This window comes from Lotus japonicus, chromosome 3 (genome assembly GCF_012489685.1).
Source record: "Lotus japonicus ecotype B-129 chromosome 3, LjGifu_v1.2".
NCBI classification, from domain to species: domain Eukaryota; kingdom Viridiplantae; phylum Streptophyta; class Magnoliopsida; order Fabales; family Fabaceae; genus Lotus; species Lotus japonicus.
In genome coordinates, this window is record NC_080043.1 from 89128418 (window position 1) to 89148365 (window position 19948).

The window sequence follows — 19948 nt, forward strand, 5'->3', positions numbered from 1 at the left end:
GGCATTTAATTTCATTAAAAATTAGTAAATTGCCCTAAAAAGTGATGTTTTCTTTGATTCTTTCACCTTTTCACGTTCAACTTCAGCAGCCCTTTCATGTTTCACGTTCAACTTCAGCAGCCCTTTAATGGCTTGGAATTAGGGAGTGGGCATTTAATTTCATCTCTTTGATGTTTAGTACTTTAGTTTGGCTTATGGCTTGGAATTAGGTTGAACTTGAACTTTGTGAGACTATTTTTCTACTTATGACTTGGATCTTTAATTATTTTGAACTATATTTAGATGACATATGAATATATTATTTAATTTATGACTTAATTTTTTTGTGTCTGTATCTTACGATACACGTTACGATACGATACGCGACACGGAATTTGGGTCTAGCGATACATGATACGTATCTCGATTTGACTACCTTGGGGTAGACTATTTATTATTGGTCAATTTCTTTTTGCAATAAACATAGGTGAGGGTATAATAGATAGTTTGGTATCCGAATGATAGGTCAAGGATAAGAGTCAGGAGATATATGAGTTGGGTGTGAGAAGTTTAGGGATCAATTTTTGAATTGTGCAATTTATCTTTCTGATATATAAAAAAAATATGTAGTTTGAAAATCAACCTTGTTTAGAGTCATCGGGAGGTGAATGATGTTGCGTATTAGTTTGCTAAGAGGGGATTGAATCGTCTACGATCAGTCTTATATTTTTTTATAGGTCTTCTATTGAGCTCGAGACCTTCCTCTCCTCTGAAATGATTCTCTTTTGGTTGCTTAATTTTTCTTTATAATTTTGTTAGATTTCAAAAGAAAGTTATTGTGCTCAAACAGTAATTACCGGAGGATTTTTCCTGACCACAATGAGAGGGTGAAGCTTAAACTTACAATTATTAGGTACGAGAATCATGCTTATCAATTTCTTGCAATTTTAGTAGTATCACTTATTGGTTCATTTGATTTGCTGGCGGTGAAAGCCCCTTAAAAAGACGAGAGGAGACAACGTGGCACACACGTGAGGGGCAGGTGCATTCAATCAGGGACATGCATGTGCTGTGTTGAAACTTGAAACCTCAAGCTTCAAAGAAATGTCCATTGTAACTATAAAGTGTGATGTGGTTGTTGTTCATCTCATTTTGCAACTATAATGTTAGGATTTTGATAGTTGTTCTTGTTTATAAAAATTTAGCATATTTAGTAGCGAGTCATTTAAGGCTTAACACGAGCATTTCGATAAGGGAATTAATCACTACTATCAATAATTAAATGTGGGAGAAACGTCCATAGTAATAGCATGTGTGTGAAAACTTTATTTTAATGAGTTATTGACCTGATGCTTTGTATCACATTAATTTATTCATTTCCTTTCCTCTCAAGCTAATTCTATAATATGTATTGCAATTAGCTAATTAACCATTATGTCACCAGGAATGTTCCTCAAATCTGTCTATAGCGGACTTCTCACGTCATCTATAACACCATTTTGCTTTTGCCATTAGTTCTTAATGATATGAAATTATTCTAAATTCTAATGATAGGACTAATCCTATTATTTCTCTTTTTATATGATTCAAAGATGATTTGATTAATTTGTAGGATAGTAAATGTCAATTATTGTTAACTAACCATCCGGAGGATATACCGATGCATTGAATGCATGTTAAATCATTAGCGGTCTCTAGGAGTAGTAAACTGTAAACGACTGAAAATTTGTCTTCCTAATTAGATCAATGATGGACAGCAAAACCAGGATAACGGGGATAGCCCCAATATTAGGGTCAAATTAAGATAGACCCCTATTGACGTTTATGGAGAAAAGCAAAGCGGTAACAAGATACTCCCATCCCATCCATGAAAAAGTACAAAAACAAGATGTGCTGAATAATTATTCATACACACCTCATCTTTGAGGTGACCTCGTCTTTGAGGTGGAGAGAAGTGAAAAATGAAAGAGATAGGAAAAAAAGGAAAAGTAAGAGAGAAAAAGTATAAAATGTGATAGATAATAAGAGGAAAGAGATAGAAATAAAAATATGTGGAAATGAAGGGTATAAAAAATGAGATGTGTATATATCATTATTGAGTTACACTTACACAATCCACAAAGCAGGTTGCTTATCAGTTATCTCAATACTTAGCATAAGTAATATATTGTTTAATATTTTCCATTGAAGGATACTTATACTAAAACCAAGCAATGGTTACCAAAATTGTTTTATGGTTAAAAAGAATTATCTCCCTTGTACATCAATCATATTCATTCTCTCTTTATCCGTATCTAACAAAAAATAAGAAATTACAATTGGAGTGAAAATCTTCATGAATTGCTTGTAAATTGCTTCAGTTTTATAAGGCATTTTAGACCTATAAAAATAGTGTTAAGTTATTCAAATAAGAAAATATCATTATCATTCTAGATGCTCTTAGAACAAATATGTTTGTCCTTGCAAAATTAGGCCAAATAATTTCATATTCTCCTTACTCTTGTCCTGGCCAAATAATTTCATATTCTCCTTACTCTTGTCCTTCCCTATAGTTGACTAATAAATGATTATTTAAAAGAATAAATATTGTGTCATGACTCATGATTGATAATAATGAGTTTTGCAATAACATTTTTTTTTGTGTAATATGGCTTACGACTATCCTCCACTCGAGACAATTATGTTCGAGTCAACACCCACATTCTTATGGGCTAGCTCTCTTAGCAGAGACTTTTCCATACTCAACGCTCGAGCCCAGACTTTTCAAGGGGATTCAAACATGCACAACTTGAATCAATCATTTGTTAGTTACAATTAACAACTTTAGTGATTAATAGCACTACAAAAATGAGTTTATTTCGCATCAAAAGTTAGTGTCGGCCCAGACGTTGACGTTAATTTCAGTCCGCTAGCAGATGCAAAGCAGCACTAAGTGTCAAATCTAAAATGTATGCCAAGTGCTTTTTAATGTTGGCTCACCATTCAAAAGAATCGGTTTGAAGAAGAAAACATTGAGCCTCAAATATCTCGATCCATCTCAAACTCCATAGCAACATGATGCCGAATGTGCTCCTTTGCCCGTCCGATACCCACCAAGTTAGAGGCTGTCAAGCAATAAACAAATGACTCTAGCTTGATACAAGTATTTCGTCTGGGACTTTTTTTAAATTCAATTTGAAAGCTATTAAGTAATTTTCACCACTTGATTTATTGGTGAAAAGATAATTTTGTTTTGTTGTGGTTTGAGAACACTGATATAAGGAACTTCGAAGAATTAGGGTTGCAGTATTGTTTGTAATAGCATAATTGATTAAAAGGTGATGTTCTTTCCATGAAGGTGACATTTTCATCAGCACCATGAGGATATTTTTATGTACCGGTAAATCAATTACTGACAGTCATACTTGTCAATAAGTTACTAATGACTTTATAAAACCTTTGGTAAATGTTTCTGGCGAAGTCTACCGAAGTTCTTGTAGTCATATGTGAAAAACATGTCATTATGGACAATTTTTCATCGTTATGTCATCGACTCTTGTATTGGTTGATTGTCTAATCTACTCCACACGAGTCACATTTGTCTATAATTTCCGCCAACCATATTTTTCTATGATTTCTTGCTTAAAGATCACGATGCAATAGTAATTTGAAATCATGTTTAGAAATTTGTTGTCAAAATTTGTATGATTGAGCTGGGAATTACGATTTGTGAAATCAAACATCCAATATTATCTTTAAAGTTTAAACTCCCAATTAATCAATCATATCTTTGAATTTCCTACGATCAAAGAAATCATTATTCATGCTGCTAAGAACATGAAGTCGTTCAATCACGGTCAAACAGCTCATGTTCTGAATTAAAGATGAGAAATATGTAACGTAAAATCTGAGTCATTCGATCTTAATTTAATCCATTCAATTTATTAACCGCATAAATTTAGGGTTTCGGTGTGATAGGGAAAATTGAATTCTTCCTCAACTCCATTTGAGTTTTAGCAAATCGAATGGTTATAAAGGAAACGCAATGTAGTGAGTAGTGACAGTACCTGCTGCAGCATGGAGGCCCCCACCACCATAGCTATTTTACCTATTCTTGTGATTGTTTCCTTTGGGATGGGAACATACAGTGTGGTTTCATTAGGACATTTGGCCGTTATGTCTGGAAGTATGTGGAAACATACATGCATGCCAATTGCATTTATAGCAGGTTTATCAATTATCTTCATCTTCCATGGATCCAGCCAACCCTTTTTATCGCTTACTTTACTGCTACTTAACTACTGCCAAAGATTAGATATACCCGTTACGTGAGGACAGAGCTCAAAGATTTTTTGTAGCAAAAGGAAAACTAGTTTATCCCAAAATTCAAATTCAATTTAATTTGAGAAGTGGCTTAGAGCAATGAATGCACACATTTGGATATTGGTGCTTGGAATGGAGTTGATGGCAAGCAATATTCATGTACTATAGCAAGATAAAAGAATTGAGCAGGGATTGGAGTCCGTTTGGGTTATTCAAACCTATTGAATTAAAAAATGTCCTAAATAAGTTGTTCTTTTTTTTATTTTTTTAAAACTATAATGAAACAAACCCTAAATATTTTACCCAACACTCTCATCAATTTCATCTTTGGTTCTCCTCTCAATCTCTTTGTAGATTGAGATCTAAACAATATTATTAATAAAATCTCTTTTTTTAGTACATCGAAAATATAAATTGCACCCGTTAGAAATCGATCTTTTTTTATTTTGAAAAAAAAGTTTATAATAAGGAGCATTTTCCAAAAGAAAAATCAGGTCAATATATATATATATATATATATATATATATATATATATATATATATATATATATATATATATATATATATATACTGAACTCTTTCAAACTCTGTAAAAAAAATAAAACGTGAGCACGTTTGTCAATCTTTCGTCCCTTACATGAAGAGGTTGCAGGGTAATTAACCTCATTTATTTTGCACATTGCCGACAAGGCAAGCAACAAGAGTACAAGAAGCCACTGAATAATAGAAAGGTTTGGACCACCAGTTCATTGCATGTTTGAAAAAACAAATTAGTATGGTACTTCAAAAGGGGTAAACTTGATTTTAGAAAATTGAATTACCATTTAGCACCCATCAAACTTATGTTTGAAAGAAGGAGGTCTAGATTTTCTTTAGGAAAAAGTGGGTATGGAAGAGGATGGCAAGTTGTCTGGAAGTTGTTTCATTGAAATTGTTTTGCTCTCAGAAAAAAGTTTGATTTGAAATGGTCAAATATAATTTTTACATTTAAATTTTTTTAAAAAAATGTCATGTTGAATTTTATTACGACTTTGTTTTTAGAATAAAAAATTAAGACATATTTCTCGTGATCATTGTATTATTGTAGATACTTTGCCTTGTCAAACTTTGTGGGATGACACTCTACCATGAGTATTTCTTTTTTATGTCAAATTTGCTTAGACAATTTTGTGTCTTTTATTCCAAGTGTAACAAAAAGAAACTAAAATATTCAAGTATGGCAAGGTCTAATTATCATGACCCCGGACCAATGGGATGGCAATTTTGCCCAAACCCATGGGTACCCGCCCGAACTCGATCCGATTTGACGGGCAAAATCCGAGTTGACTGGATTTGGGTTTGGGTTTTACCCGTTACTGTAGTCATTTATGGGTTTGGGTTTGGTATTAGTTAAATCCGTGCCCAAACCCGCCCAAACCCGAACCCAAAAATACCCGAAACATAAAATTACAAAAAAAATCCTCATACATATATATATTTATAAACTTTGTTCTTAGTGTTTGATGATCTCACTTTAGTGATAGATGAGGATGATGAATAGTATTTGTTATTTTTTCTTTCTCTGAATTTCACTTTTTTTTTATATGAAAGTTCTGGATTGGGTTGTTATTTTACGTAACTAATGGGTTTGGGTTTGGGTTTCGGGTAAATCCGAAACCCAATGGATTTGGGCATGAGTTTCATTTAATTGCCCATAGGATTTGTGTTTGGGTTTGGGTTTGGGTTCTGAGATTTGGGTTTGGGTTTGATAATTGTAAAACCCGTGCCCGATCCTACCCGTTGCCATCCCTCATGGTAATCCTTAGTGATCTATCTATGGACCAATTCACTGCCTAATGCGAGCCCCAACCTTCAAGAGGTAATCTCTTCAGTCACCACACCACTTAGTGAGTTGTCGGGCCGAGATCTTCATCGTTGTAACTTGGGAAGAGGAGAGGATGAAGTAGTGATGAATATCGGAACTCCGAAAGAGCTGTAAATTGCCTAAAAAAATTACTTATTCATCATCAGTACTCTCCTCTCCCTTTACCTATATACTCCCTATATTTTCATTGAAATGGACACCAATAAAGATTAGTGAAATATACATTCTCTTTATCTCTTACGTTGTCTATCTAATTTCTTCTCCTCTATCTTTACTTGCTTACTCCTTATCAGTACACAAGAATTTATTTCTTACTTGCTCCATAATCATGATGATCATCATAGATTACTGAAGTCTACGGAAGAATTACAGAACTAAAGGTTGGGAACATTAATGAGGGACAAGTACAATAATAATATACAACATCATGAAGGTGATATTACACAGATATTTCCTAGTAAGAAGGAAAAGGTAGCAAGAGTTGTTATACATGAAACAATAACATGTTGATTAATTCAAAAGTACTCATCAGTCCTTCCCTTGAAACCAATTTGCCCAAAAGTGAGGACAATGAACAGCCCCAGGTGCCACGTAACCAGCCATAACCTGCTCATCATCATGTTTGCCTTATACATAAGTCTAGCCCCAAAATATTTCAAATGAATTCAATATTAAATGTGATTTTTTACCAAAGCAAAACATATTAAATGCGATCTACAAGTTTTTTAAAATGAAGCGCCAAAATATGTCAAATTCGGTCCCATGGTCTAGTGGTCAGGACATTGGACTCTGAATCCAGTAACCCGAGTTCAAATCTCGGTGGGACCTTAATTTTAATGTCTTTTTAATATATTTTTTTACATAACTCTTTTATTTTTTGTATTTTTTAAATATATTGAAAAATTTTATTTTTGAACTTATATCGAAAAGTTCATTCGGGCTAAACCAATTTCCCAGTGCTTAAATAAGGTAAAACATAAATATGGCAAAAGGCAGCGTTTTAAATTGGCTGATTTTTTTTCTTTTAAAAAGGAATATGACTGAAATTAACTTCACAGTATGGCCGTATGGGTGTAAATTTATTTCGTTATTTTCGTAAAGCAGTATGTGTATGATCTTATAAAATGTTGACAACTTTTTCCCATTTGTAACAAAAAAAAATGTTGACAACTAAGAAGTGAGAATAACTTGGCCAAAATTCATTCCTCCATGAAATCAAACAGCAAAAAGACCGTTTCTTTGGATTTTATTGTCACAATCTTGTTTGGTAATAAAGCAGCAAAGACTAGAAAATGTGCTCTTTTTTGGTCAAGAAAATAAAAGTAGCAAAAAGAAAATGTATTAATATCTAAACCTTTGGTCTTGACCAAAAAAAACCTTTGGTCCACTCAAAGAAATGGGCTTAAAAAGTAGTGCTAGAATTTGAACTGGGCTCCCATGTGTGTTAAATGGTCCCAAAATATGTAGCAAAGAGATTGAGTTCTTTTCATAAACCAAAATAAAATGTAGGGTAATGTATCTTTTTAGTCCATGTAAGATTATTATTAAGTTAAATAGTCAATCAAAATATTAATTGGGAGGGGTATCAGTTGGTTGAGCTGAGGGTAAGGGTTAAAATAGGTGTTGGAGATGGAGGTTCAGGGTTCGAATCCTGAGAAGGAAAAAATTAGTAATTACTAACAACTAATCACTAACATTTTGTCATGAAGATAATCTCATTGAAGGTCAGAGATCACATTAACTGAATACAATTTTTTTAACAAATCATTTTAGATACACACTACTTAAAAAACGAACAAAACTAAATTTATAAGGAGTAACTACATATCAATTCTGCTTAGATCTTATGGTAAATGGCCATGAATATAAAACTCTTATTTATGATTGGCATGGATCATAGAACCAACAAGTGAACAAGAATAAGGAATGAAATATTGACAAGAAAAAAAAAAAGAATGAAAGGGACTAACCAAAACTGTGAATCAAGAGCAGGAGGAGAAGGGAAGTGAGCAAGCTCAGTTCCAATGCTATCAAAGAAAAGCCCTGTTAGACTTTTACCGTCGATAGCCGGTATGCTTGACGGTGCTATCCAACCAATCAACCCAAACCCGATCACATTGAAATCTGTCCGCAGCCAATTCCTCTCGAAGCTTCACAAATTGAAATTAATGTCACCATTTTATTCATAATTTAATTATTTCAAAACAACAAACAGATCAATCTAGTAATTAATGAAATTACCACTTCACCCTCCCACCATTTCCCATTGCCACAGCTTGCCTCAAAGGATTCCTCGCACTCACTGGTGATTTCACAAAATCTGCAAACAAATTGCAAAACATGTCACATAAGATCAAATGCTCATTTTGATCATATTATAAAATAAAGCTACTACAAGACATGTTCATGTGTGTATATACCTGAGGTGAGACGTGAGGAGGCGGGTGACAGTGACGCGCCACCGAGTCCTGCGACGGTTGCAAAGGTGGTTGCCATATTGACTCTGATCTCAGGATTCGGGGTTTGAGAGAGAATGCTGACAGTTTTCTGGTTCCAATTATTGTTGTTTTTTACAACATGTAATGTAATCTATCGAAATAGATTGGGTTTGGATTGCGTTTGAGTAGTTGCGGTTGTTACTCAATAAACTTGTGCCACATTGGAGACTTTAAGATAAAGTGGGGTCTATAGATTAATCGTGTGGTCACTACATCCAGCAAAACATATCATTGAGGTGGATAGTGATCTAGTGATATCCACTCTCCTGAAATGGTCTCTTTTTTGTCTTAAATTTATACTTTATACGAGTAATTTCATTAGTAGGAGAGATAATGAAACACAATTTGGAAAGAAAATCTTGATCCATTACATTATAATGCATTAAGTGATAAGCGGTCTTCTGCAGTGGACTCGGGTGCATAATATCTACACCATTCTAACACATAAATTGTGTTAGCTTTTCATTGCCACACAAATTGTGTATGTCAAAAGAAATAGGATGATACATAATTGTGTCAGTTTGAAATCGTAGTATGTTTTATCTTTGGGGTTGTCTAAATGACCCATGATAAAGTTTGGATTAAATAACCCATCATCCAATCACATTGGAAATAAGTGAGTTGGAATTTCTATATTTTATTTATTAATTTATTTCCAACTCATTTATCTCCAATATGATTGGATGATGGGTTATTTAACTCAAACTTTATCATGGGTCATTTAGACAACCCCTTTATCTTTTAACATATTTTGTAAAGATTTTAAACAGTCATAATTATGTCTAACTTTTGATCAAATGCGCACGGTTTGTGGAGGTTATAAATTGCCACAACACTTGTGTATCCTTGAAAGTCGCCAAATCATATTTAACAAGTGTGAAACCGCCACAAATAACTTGTGCCACATGGGAAGATGGTAGTTGAAGAACTACCACAAAAATATTTTATGGCGGTTAAAGACCGTGAATCATTGTAAAATCATTATATTTTTTAGCGATCTTAGCTTAGTTTTTTTTTATTTAGCTACTATTTAGTGATTATTTTTTTAACCCTCATTATTGTTTCAAAAATGTATTTTTTTTGCAGTAAATTAAAAAAATTAAACTAATTTATCTTACCCATATTAAAGAACGTGGGCATGAGGTATGATTGTATATATGAGATTGCGGCCCATATTCAAGCGGGTATTCCTCCTTAGGGGTAATGGTTGGTAGTTTAGTGTTTCTGATTGGATATGAGTGCTTTAACCTTTGTTTCTGTTGTGGTGGGTCGTCTTTTGGCCCTTGATTAATCTGTCTAGCTTGTAGGTCCTTTAGTTTTTTTATTGGTCTTTACTATTTGGGTTTTCTTTGTTTTTGGTTGGGTTTAGGGTTCTTGCAATGTTTGTATAGCTTTATAATTTGGTTTCTTTTGGAGACCATACTTTGTTGTGGGGTGATTAGCTTTTTGTTTTTACTAATTACCATTTACCTGCTTTATCTCCTTTTTAGCTTTGTTTTTCAAAGCTGTGATTACACTCTTTCGTTTTCTAAAAAAAAATTAAATCATTGTTACATTTGATCAACATCAAAATAAGATCATTACAAAATGTTAAACTTACTTATGCCTGGCTACCCTAAACTATGCAGGGTTACCAAAGTATCTCCAAATTAAGTCATTGCAATTTTGTCTACAGTTAAACTTTTCAATGATATATAAACTTAACGTCCCCGATATATAAACTTAAATATCAGATTTTTCGATTTCAACGCCATAACTTGGACTTCTTTGACTTGAGTAATTAAAATTATTAAAAATGCATTCAACGATTCAATCGCAATCATTGAATCTATCCATACAAAACTTCTTACCTCATTCCATTGAAATGTCTCACAAATTTTTTACGTTGCCAATAATAATTAGGTGATGACTTCAATATCTGCTGACATTCCTTGAGTAGGATCGGATTATCCATCGTGCAGCAGTAGTCGCATGCCAAATATATATATTTAAAGCATCTTCGTACATAAAGATTTGTCTTTTGCTAAAGTAGATAAATAATATTATTATCAAAATTTAAATAAAAACGGGTATAATTTTGATTATACTCACTTGAATTCATTCACGTACACTTTTTTTTATTTTATCATTTTCACATTTTTTTCGATCTCTTACACGGCCTATTATATCACTGACTTCTCTCTATTTTTCACCAATATCACTGCAATGTAAGTGAATTTGAAATATCAATATATAAACTTGTAATAGAACTCATTTCCCTCTTCCCAAACAAGAAGTCTTGAATACTTAAAAAATAAGGTCTCCCTAATATGCATCACTTAGCTTGCTTTGACCGGTTGTAACAGGTCAATACATTTTTTTAAATATTATTAAAATTTTGTTATATGCTACCTTTTCTCAAAATAATGTGTTGATTTGTTATAATAGGTTAAAACAAGTAGTGTCAAATTGCACCACTCTAAAAGTGATGCACATTAGGGGTCACCAAAAATATAAATTGTCAAAAGAATAAATTATTAAATTACTCTATTATTCTTCGCTTAAAAATCTAAATATCACCCTAGCTGTCAGGTTTGTCATGACTCCATCGAGCTAATCAATAGAAGTGCACTACAAAAAAAACATGATTTAGTGGGGGTTATTTAGCGGGGTTTTAACAACCCCCGCAGATTACATTAATTTTCATTACTTAGGGGAGGTTTTAATAACCCCCGCAAAAAATTACGTTATTAAACTCTCCCAATTTTCACTCTCTGAACTCTCATCTCACTCTCACTCTCACTCTGAACTCGTTTCTCATTCTCACTCTCACGATTGCAACCTGATTCGTTAACCATGGAAGCTCCTGAATCCTTTCCACCGATTTGATCTCTCGATTTCCACCGATTGCAACCTGATTTGATCTCTCAATTTCCACCGATTTCAACCTGATTCACTCTCGATTTCTTCTGGTTCGACTCTCAATTTCACTCTCCTGATTCCACTCTCGATTAAACCCTAAAATCTACTCTCGATTCTCTTCATGATTCCTCAATCTCCAGTGTTTCACGAGAAAACACTCAATCTCTGCTTCACTTGCATTTTCCTGGTAAGAACTCAACTCCACTTCCGTATGAGTTTCAATTTTGCTTCTGATTTTGAGTTTTGTTTCTCTTTGGAATCACAAATTAGGCAGAAATTCTCTGGAGCTGGAACCTAGACATTGTTAGGAGCTTAGGAGCTGGAAGGTAAGTCGATTTCGTTTGCTTAACTTGAATATCTATGGCTAGATTGGTATGATATGATCGAGTAAAACTGTGGAAGTGAATACAGGTTTTCCAGTTTCAATTGGCTTCTGGGAGTGTTGACTTGTTTCATATGATTGATAACTTGGATCAATCCCAATTTTTCAATGAAATACTCAAGTTGAATCTGAATGGGGAACCCCTTTTAGCTACTAAAATTCCTATATTAGAAACAAAGCGAATAGTATAAAATCATTTATTCTGTTTAATATCAGCATCTAGCATTGACATCAGCTGCATATTCTGTTATAGAAGAACGTTGCACACTAGTATTTATATTTAGGCTTAAATAAGTTTTTGGTCCCTAACCTTTACAAAATGCTTGGTTTTCGTCCCTCGCCGGAGCAAAGGTGGGTTTTAGTCCCTAACATTTGCCAAAATGTTTGGTTTTGGTCCCTCCGGAGATCTGGGTCAACGCCGGAGCTCCGGTGCCCATGTGACATTGCCACGTGGGATTAATGAGCTGATGTGGAATTTGTTTTTTTTCATTTCCATTTAAATTAATAAAAAAAACATAATTAATTAAGTAAATAAATAAAATTAATTCAGTAAATAAAAAAACCATAATCTAGTAATATCATCAGTTTCACACGGCCTTCATCCTCGCATCAACATCTTCTCACCCTTCTCAGTTCTCACATCTACATCTTCACTGGCTTCATCATCACAAACCTAAATTTAACCCAAATCTTCACTGGCTTCCTCCTTCATCTTTTCATTATGATCCAGATCTGTGTCTCTCACAACTTCAGGAATGTACCTGGGTGCTCCGTTGGGCATGCTTTTGCTTCCGATTTTCTAGGCTTTTGGTGAAGCTCGATGACCATGATGGTGGAACAAGGTAGCTTTAGTGAGAAAGGTGGTGACTTTCTGGCGGAGGAGGCGTGTATTTTTAAGGGGAGGCTTCCCTCTTTTTCGTTCTCCATAACCCAAAAATATCTGGTTTATGGCTATGTTTGGCATGCCATTTCAGCTAGCTTATAGCTTATTTGACTAGCTTAAAGCTTATTTGACTAGCTTAAAAGCTCTATAAAAATGTTTGGTGAATGAGCTTATTTCAGTAGCTTAAAGCTTTAAGCTATAAGCTATCTCAGGTAGCTTAAAGCTTAAAGCTTATAGCTTATTAAATATATTCTCATTTTTATCCTTATTATTTTATCAAAATTTCACCTTTAGCCTTATATGTTTTTTACTAAACCTATTTACCTACTCATTTTCCGATGTACCAAGAAAAAAACTTATTTATTTATTTATCAGTTATCACACTTGTCTCATATGTACATCGTTCCCGCACAGAAATAATTACTACTTTAGAATAAAATAAATAATTTTATATTACAAATTATTTATTTTATTCTATTTAATTTAATAAAAATATAGAAAATTAAATAAGTAAAAATTAATATTATATTTTTAAGATGATAAATAATTTGAGTGAAATTAAAATATTTATAATAATTTTAATATTAATATCATATAGGTATTAATGTGAAAATAAAGTAATGTTAAATATAAAAAAAATTATACAAGTATGTCTTTTTATGTCATTTTACAATTTCAGCTTGTTCAACGATTAGTTTTACCAAACAGTTTTGTTCAAATTACGTAGTTTTTCAGCTATCAGCTATCAGCTTTCAGCTAGCTTATCAGCTTTCAGCTTTCAGCTAGCTTTTCAGCTATCAGCTAGCTTTTCAGCTTTCAGCTAGCTTATCAACTAAACGTGTCAAACATAGCCTATGTCCTTAAGTTAATTTATTCGAGCAACTCTGTTTTGCTCTGTTCCTTGTCTTGTTCTTTGTTCTTTTTTCACTTTTCTGGGTTTGCGATTATGGGTTCTATGTGAGAAGAACAAAACGAAAACCTCTTTAATGTCACTTTTCTGGGTTTGCGTTTTGGAGTGAAATTGAAGAGGGTTAGATCTGATTGAAACGGTTCGTGAGTTGATTTTTTCCTCTTTCATTGTCGGTGGAATTTGTTTCTACTTTCTACTCTTTTTCTCCCCCTTTATTTTCTGGTGTGAAAACAGAAAAGCAAATAGTTCTGTGTGATGAATAGCTGTGAATTTTTCCAATCGTTCATGTTGAGATCTTTTGTTTTTTCATATGGGGTTTACTGTTTCAGCTGCCACCATTCGTTGCTTTGTCATGTGATTTTCAAAGTTTGATGCTTTTCGATTTTTTGTGACTGCCCTTTAAGTTTCCTAGTCATTTCTTCTACTGAAGCATTGTTTTTAGTTTTTTTTTTCACTTTGCTCTTCAGTGTTCTGGTTCTAAAGCAATTCTTCAGAGTTAATGAAGATGGATTAGAGTTAAAATATTTAGGATTAAAGATTTGATTAGGGATTAAAATTAAATAAATTAAGCTTTTCTTTAGAATTTTAAACAATTTTTTTTTAATTAATTAGGTTTTTTTAACTTAAAAGAAAAACAAATTCCACATCAGCTCATTAATCCCACGTGGCAATGCCACATGGGCCACCGGAGCTCCGGCGTTGACCCAGATCTCCGGAGGGACCAAAACCAAATATTTTGGCAAAGGTTAGGGACTAAAACCCACATTTGCTCCGGCGAGGGACGAAAACCAAACATTTTGTAAATGTTAGGGACCAAAAACTTATTTAAGCCTTATATTTACTTTTCCAAGTCTTGTGTTGGTGATGTTTGTAGCCAGTATAAATGAGATTATCCCTTATAGCTGCATATCTCTATTTTATATTTCTATAAACAGTGATGGTATTATGTTTTGCTTGCTCCCCATAAGAGCTTGTTCTTGTTGATGTTTAATGGCTTGTTTTCTCCTTTTAACTGTGTTTTAGGCAGGAATAAGTTTCAAGGCAATCTCTATTACACTACAAGAACACATTTTCCTTATCATTTCAATATTTTATGAAGCAGAATTTTTTTTATACTGTTATTGGGAACTGATTGGTACTGTCATTTTGAGCTATTAATCATTTTGTTGCTTGATAGGTTTTTGCTTTGTTTATGCAGTCATGCCAAGGTTCAAGCGTTTCCACAACCCACAAAAATCAGCGTCTGGATCATCAATTGAAGCTTCTTCACAATCAGCTCCTGAAGCCTCTCAAAAAGCCCCACCATCGAAGAACCCCGTGAGTACACCATCTTGGAATGTTGAAGCAATAGGTATGTGTCATATTTTCGTAACAATCTTGGAATGAATTATTATCTATTCCCTTTTTCTTATCTGATTATCTCTCTTGCCCTCTCCCCCCTCTCTCTCTAACTTACATACACACAATATATTAATGAGCTTTTAATGGTTAGCCTGCAAAACTTGAGCTTAACTCATTTATATAAACTGACTGTTTGGTGAAATTTAATTTCGCCATTTGAACACTTTCTTCTTAAACCATGTATCGTTTTCAAATCTTCCTTGGGAGAAATAAATACTGCTGAGTAGAATATGTATATGCTTTTAGTGGTGCGTTATGAGTTTATGACTAATTAGCATCTTAGCCTGTGTGCACTACACAGTAAAAATAATATAGACCAGATTCCTATGATCCTTGTTCTGGAGTGCATCTACTTCAATGACATCAGTTTTCTTTCTTCTTCAATCTTATAGCACGTGCTGGTGGCATTCCAAAATACAAGGTGGCGATCGATATTCTCCGACAAATTTGTAACAATCGATGTGTACCCATAGTCGCTCACTCGTTGATGACAAGGTTACTATCGATAAAGTGAGGAAAATGTTGTCTTTGTTGCCGGAAAAAGTCTTATGACTAAGGAGAGGGCTTGGTTGGGCTACCAAATAAGGGTTTAGAGATCGGATAGCTGAAAGAAAATATGGAACCTAGCTAAGGAATGACAATATAACAATGAGGACGATTCTGTAAATTTAGAGTTTGTAAGATAGAAGGATATGATGGGTATCCATGTATTTTCAATTGAAAATTCGATGCATGCATTGGTAAACCAACAATGATCGGTGCATTAATTTATTTTCGAATACATGTACACTTCATATGAGACAATCTTATTGAAAAATATTCACTATCTAGTTGGCTAACTGTGCAAAGAGTGTTTGAGAAATGATTGTTATTACAAACCTTTTGAAAGCAAAACGCGCCCACAAAAGTAATCGTGACTGACATATTTTCTACAAATCTAATCATGTATAGTTAATTCATAATATTTCTCCATACATTTTCCATTATCTACTCTTGTGTTTCCCTTGACAATATTTCATATTTGTACTGCAGAAAAAAACCATTTCATAAAAGTACTTTTCGTATTTATATACGAGGGAAATCAAATATGTACTAGCTTGAACTGAGAATGAAAAGATCATATATATTAGTCATCGTGTAGAAGAAATTAGAGAACCTGAATCTTATAGTAAATGAACTTATTTACGAACAATTAACTAACATTTGACTATGAAAAAATACATAGTAAGTGATCATCTTTCTATGCTATAATACATGGTTTATCAAAGCCCTAAAACATGTCCATCATAAGTCAGCAAATTAAGAAGAGAAACAAGAGGAAAGCAACAAACGCCAGCAAAGTAGAGGCAACATCCCGCACCTTATGTCTCCTATGCTTCCTCTCCCTCCTCTCCTTCACCATACAAGAGAATCTCTCATAACTCTCCTTTGCCGAATCAACGCCACCACAACCACCATCCACCACCACCCTCTTCCTCACACCACTCTCCATCGCCCTCTGCAGAATACCCACTGCTTCCTTCCCCCTCACGTGCCCTCCCTCTGCGTCCTCCATCACCATGTTCACCTCCCTCACGTGCACCTCCCCTCCGTCCTTCCGGCCCCACGTGACCTTCACCACGCACCGCACCTCCTCCGCCGCCATCACCACGGAGAACGCCGCCTCCACGTCCCTCGTCAACCAGTGCCGCCGCACCCACACCGGCCTCCGGCTAGACACATTCACCGCGCGCTTAAGGGTTGGATCGATCACCACCCAGCTCAGCCGCAGGCTCTCCTCCAAGTGCCTCATCCACTTCTCGTATTTCCCAGCGAATCTCACCGGCGCGGGGACCACCTCGTTCGGTTCAAGCATCTCCACACATAAAGGTGAGGTCAGAAACCAGTTCTTCTCTGTTTCGGTGCGGTGGACCCTGGAAAACATGGGCTCACCGTTGTAGTAAATGTCAACGGCGGAGATAAGCTCCGGCGGAGGAGGTGACGGTAGCCGACGGTGGGGCTGGGAGGGGGAATGGTTGTGGTGGAGGGAGGGAAACGCGTCGGAGAAAATGGAACGGTGGCCGGCGGGGAAGGTGGAGATGACATGGCTTGCAGTGGGGTCCGTGAGTGAGGGCCACGTGGCGGTGCAGATTTTTTGCCAGAGATCCTCATCAGCACAGAGGCGGCGGAGGTGGGAGGAGGCTGATGCGGCGGTTGCAAGCGTGGCGGGGTCGAGGCGCGTGAGGATGTGGGCCAGGATGATGTCAGGGTGCACGGCGGTGATGAAGCTTAAACATGATGGAGCTGCCACGTTTTGATGATCCGCTGCATATTCTGGCGGTGCTAATGAAAGAGGCACCGCTGCCATATGAAATGGTTTATTTCCTCTTTCTTTTGTTTCTGAGTTAATGAGAATCTTTCTTTGATTCTCTTATGAATGATTGAGGATATGAAATGGAATCAATTGGTTTTGGTTAGTAATGGAATTTTGTTCCAAACAGTTGAGAAGGTGTGTAATTGGTTGGGGTAGCTAGGCTGGGCATCATAGTATACTTGAATGAGATGAGTTGTCTTTATATAAGGGGGCTGGAATGAGGTGGAAGTCAAGTCTGCCAGCGGGAGTAAAATTTCATGATGTAACATGTATTAAAGTTCAAATCCTTTGATTACAAATTTGTCTTAGTCTATTATTTATTTTTTTTCCTTTTTAATTTGAGTCGTTTTTTTTACAAGAGGAATAGATAATATGGGTCGTTTAAATCACTTAAGTAAAATATTAGGCAGAATTACACTAATTTTAGGGATATAAATTAGGCTTTTCTAAAACATATATTGAACTACCTAAACTAAAGTAGTTTTACTTAAGTCTTGGGTGATTTATAGATATTCACAAAATATACAAATACCTTGATACACCTTATTTTTCTTTATATATTTTTTAATTTCTTCATAACTCATTATATTATAACATTTCTTATTTCTCTCCATTTTCTTCTTGGATATCTATACTCTCATTAAATGTCACACAACATTTTTCATATATTTTTAAGAGATTAATTTCTATACACTAGCAATGTAAATGAGTGTCCTCGTATAATAGCTCAATTAGTAGGAGTTGGGGGACATATGAGTTGGGTATGGGAGATTCAGGGATCAATTCTTGGCGGGTGCAATTTATGTTTCCGATGTACCCAAAAAAATATAAATAAGTTTTAAACAATCATACCTTTAAAGAAAAGTTTACACAATCATGCAATCACATTCCTCCATTTTGCTAGCTCATATAATTAATTTTTGAATTTAATGATATTTAAAATGAAAAAATGGAAGGCTGTGATTGAATAACTGTGATCTTTTTACAACGTGAGTGCATAGAAATTAATATCTATTTTTAAATTAAACGGTATTGTCCTTTTTAGTATTGTATATAGTATCTCTTACTTTTAGCTAGGATGGCTATCTAAAACCGGCAAGCAGGCTATAATTTTAATTTCTTTGTAAACTGACTTCCTAGAAAAAAATTGTAGTTTTTTCCATATTTTGTTTGGGGTTAATCCTCTACTTGGTCCCTGTGGTTGTGTGGCCGTCTGAAATTAGTCCCTCCCCGAAAAATTTGAAAATCTAAGTCCTCGCGTTTGGTGTGTGGAGCAGGTCCTCGCCGGAGTTGGGAGCTCCGGCGAGTGATGATTAGGCTTGCTGACTAGATAAATTTTTCTGATGTGGCATTAAAAAAAATTAAATAAAAAAAATAAAAATAAAAATCCCTTAAATATTTAACTTACCCTAATTAACCCTAAACACAAACTTAATCCTAATTAACATACTAACAAGCCTAATCAGCAAGCCTAATCTTCATCCTCTTCATCTTCTATTCTTCATCTTCATAAAAAACCAAGAACACAAAATCATGAAAATCCAAACCCAGAAATCATCATAAAAAACCCAAACTAGGATAACAACAGTAAAAATCCAAACTTGTTTCACGACATCACCAACCCACCAATCCCAACCCCAAAATGATGATGATGATGATTAAGTTTGATGAGCAAAGAACCAAACCAAAATAGAACCAAATCAGCATCTTCTACCCCATTTTTGCATTGAACCTGCATCAAAGCCACACAAATCCCAGAATCTGAAGCACGCAGCAATTCCCACCATCGTCGTGCCTCCATCGCGTCTGACCCACATAGCTACCATTGCAGCCCCTCTCGCGTCGAAGCTTCTTCTCCCCTGGTTCCTCTCTTTCTCTCAGATCCAAAATTTACTTAGGAACCAACCAACAAAGAGAACACCCATTAGGCAGCACCTCCGTCCTCCTCTTCTCCTCCTTCTTCTTCCTGAACTGGTGGAGAGTTTTGCAGATCCGTCCACATCCACTCAGAGTCGATCTTGGGCGTCGATCTGAGTCTGAGAGTGAGGGAGTCTTCCTCTGTTGATTTTCAACTCGAGAGATCTGGTGCGTCAATTTGCTGAGTTTGATTGTTGTTGTTGAGTCGATTGCATGTGGTGGGTTGGGTTGCGATGGGTTCTGGGTGGGGGTGGGTTTCATGGGTGGGTCGCGGGTGAGGGAGGGATGGCCGGGTTCAGAAGCTCTGTTTTGGAAGATGTGAGGGTGGGTTGCGAGTGAGGGAGGGTTGCGGGTGAAGAAGCTGGAGCAGGAACACGGATCTGTTGAAGGAGGTGATGAGGAAGAAGATGATGTGATGGAGAAGATGAAGATGATGAACATGGAGATGAGGAGCAGGAACACGGATGTCTTTAACTTCACCAATTTTTTGTTTTTGATTTTGGTAAATTGATTTTGTGAATTAGACTAGGGTTAGATAGTTAATTAGATTTTTTTAG

General features: G+C 35.2%; 2 protein-coding genes and 1 non-coding gene across 3 annotated transcripts; 1 reads left to right on the top strand and 2 right to left on the bottom strand.

Annotated features, from left to right (window-relative positions):
- Window positions 1–6540: 6540 nt before the first annotated feature.
- LOC130747121 (photosystem I subunit O) lies at window positions 6541–8734 on the bottom strand. Its single transcript, XM_057599961.1, has 4 exons — window positions 8567–8734; window positions 8388–8466; window positions 8117–8296; window positions 6541–6752 (listed from the first exon to the last, which is right to left on the bottom strand). The coding sequence occupies exons 1-4, from the start codon at window positions 8640–8642 to the stop codon at window positions 6662–6664; spliced, it is 426 nt and encodes a 141-aa protein (XP_057455944.1). The 5' UTR covers window positions 8643–8734; the 3' UTR covers window positions 6541–6661.
- On the top strand, window positions 6903–6974 carry TRNAQ-CUG (transfer RNA glutamine (anticodon CUG)). Its single transcript has one exon. It is a non-coding gene; the product is annotated as a tRNA-Gln (tRNA).
- A 7550-nt stretch (window positions 8735–16284) lies between the features above and the next one.
- LOC130747124 (F-box protein At2g27310-like) lies at window positions 16285–17656 on the bottom strand. The gene has a single exon (XM_057599966.1). The coding sequence runs from the start codon at window positions 17466–17468 to the stop codon at window positions 16413–16415; it is 1056 nt and encodes a 351-aa protein (XP_057455949.1). The 5' UTR covers window positions 17469–17656; the 3' UTR covers window positions 16285–16412.
- Window positions 17657–19948: the final 2292 nt, after the last annotated feature.

What these genes read in the sequence shown, in the direction of transcription:
- LOC130747121 (XM_057599961.1), bottom strand. Translation starts at nt 8,642, where the DNA reads ATGGCAACCACCTTTGCAACCGTCGCAGGACTCGGTGGCGCGTCACTG. An exon ending in CTCCTCACGTCTCACCTCAG is followed by an intron (nt 8,467 to 8,566) that starts GTATATACACAC and finishes ATTTGTTTGCAG; the next exon opens with ATTTTGTGAAATCACCAGTG. An exon ending in AATGGTGGGAGGGTGAAGTG is followed by an intron (nt 8,297 to 8,387) that starts GTAATTTCATTA and finishes CAATTTGTGAAG; the next exon opens with CTTCGAGAGGAATTGGCTGC.
- LOC130747124 (XM_057599966.1), bottom strand. Translation starts at nt 17,468, where the DNA reads ATGGCAGCGGTGCCTCTTTCATTAGCACCGCCAGAATATGCAGCGGAT.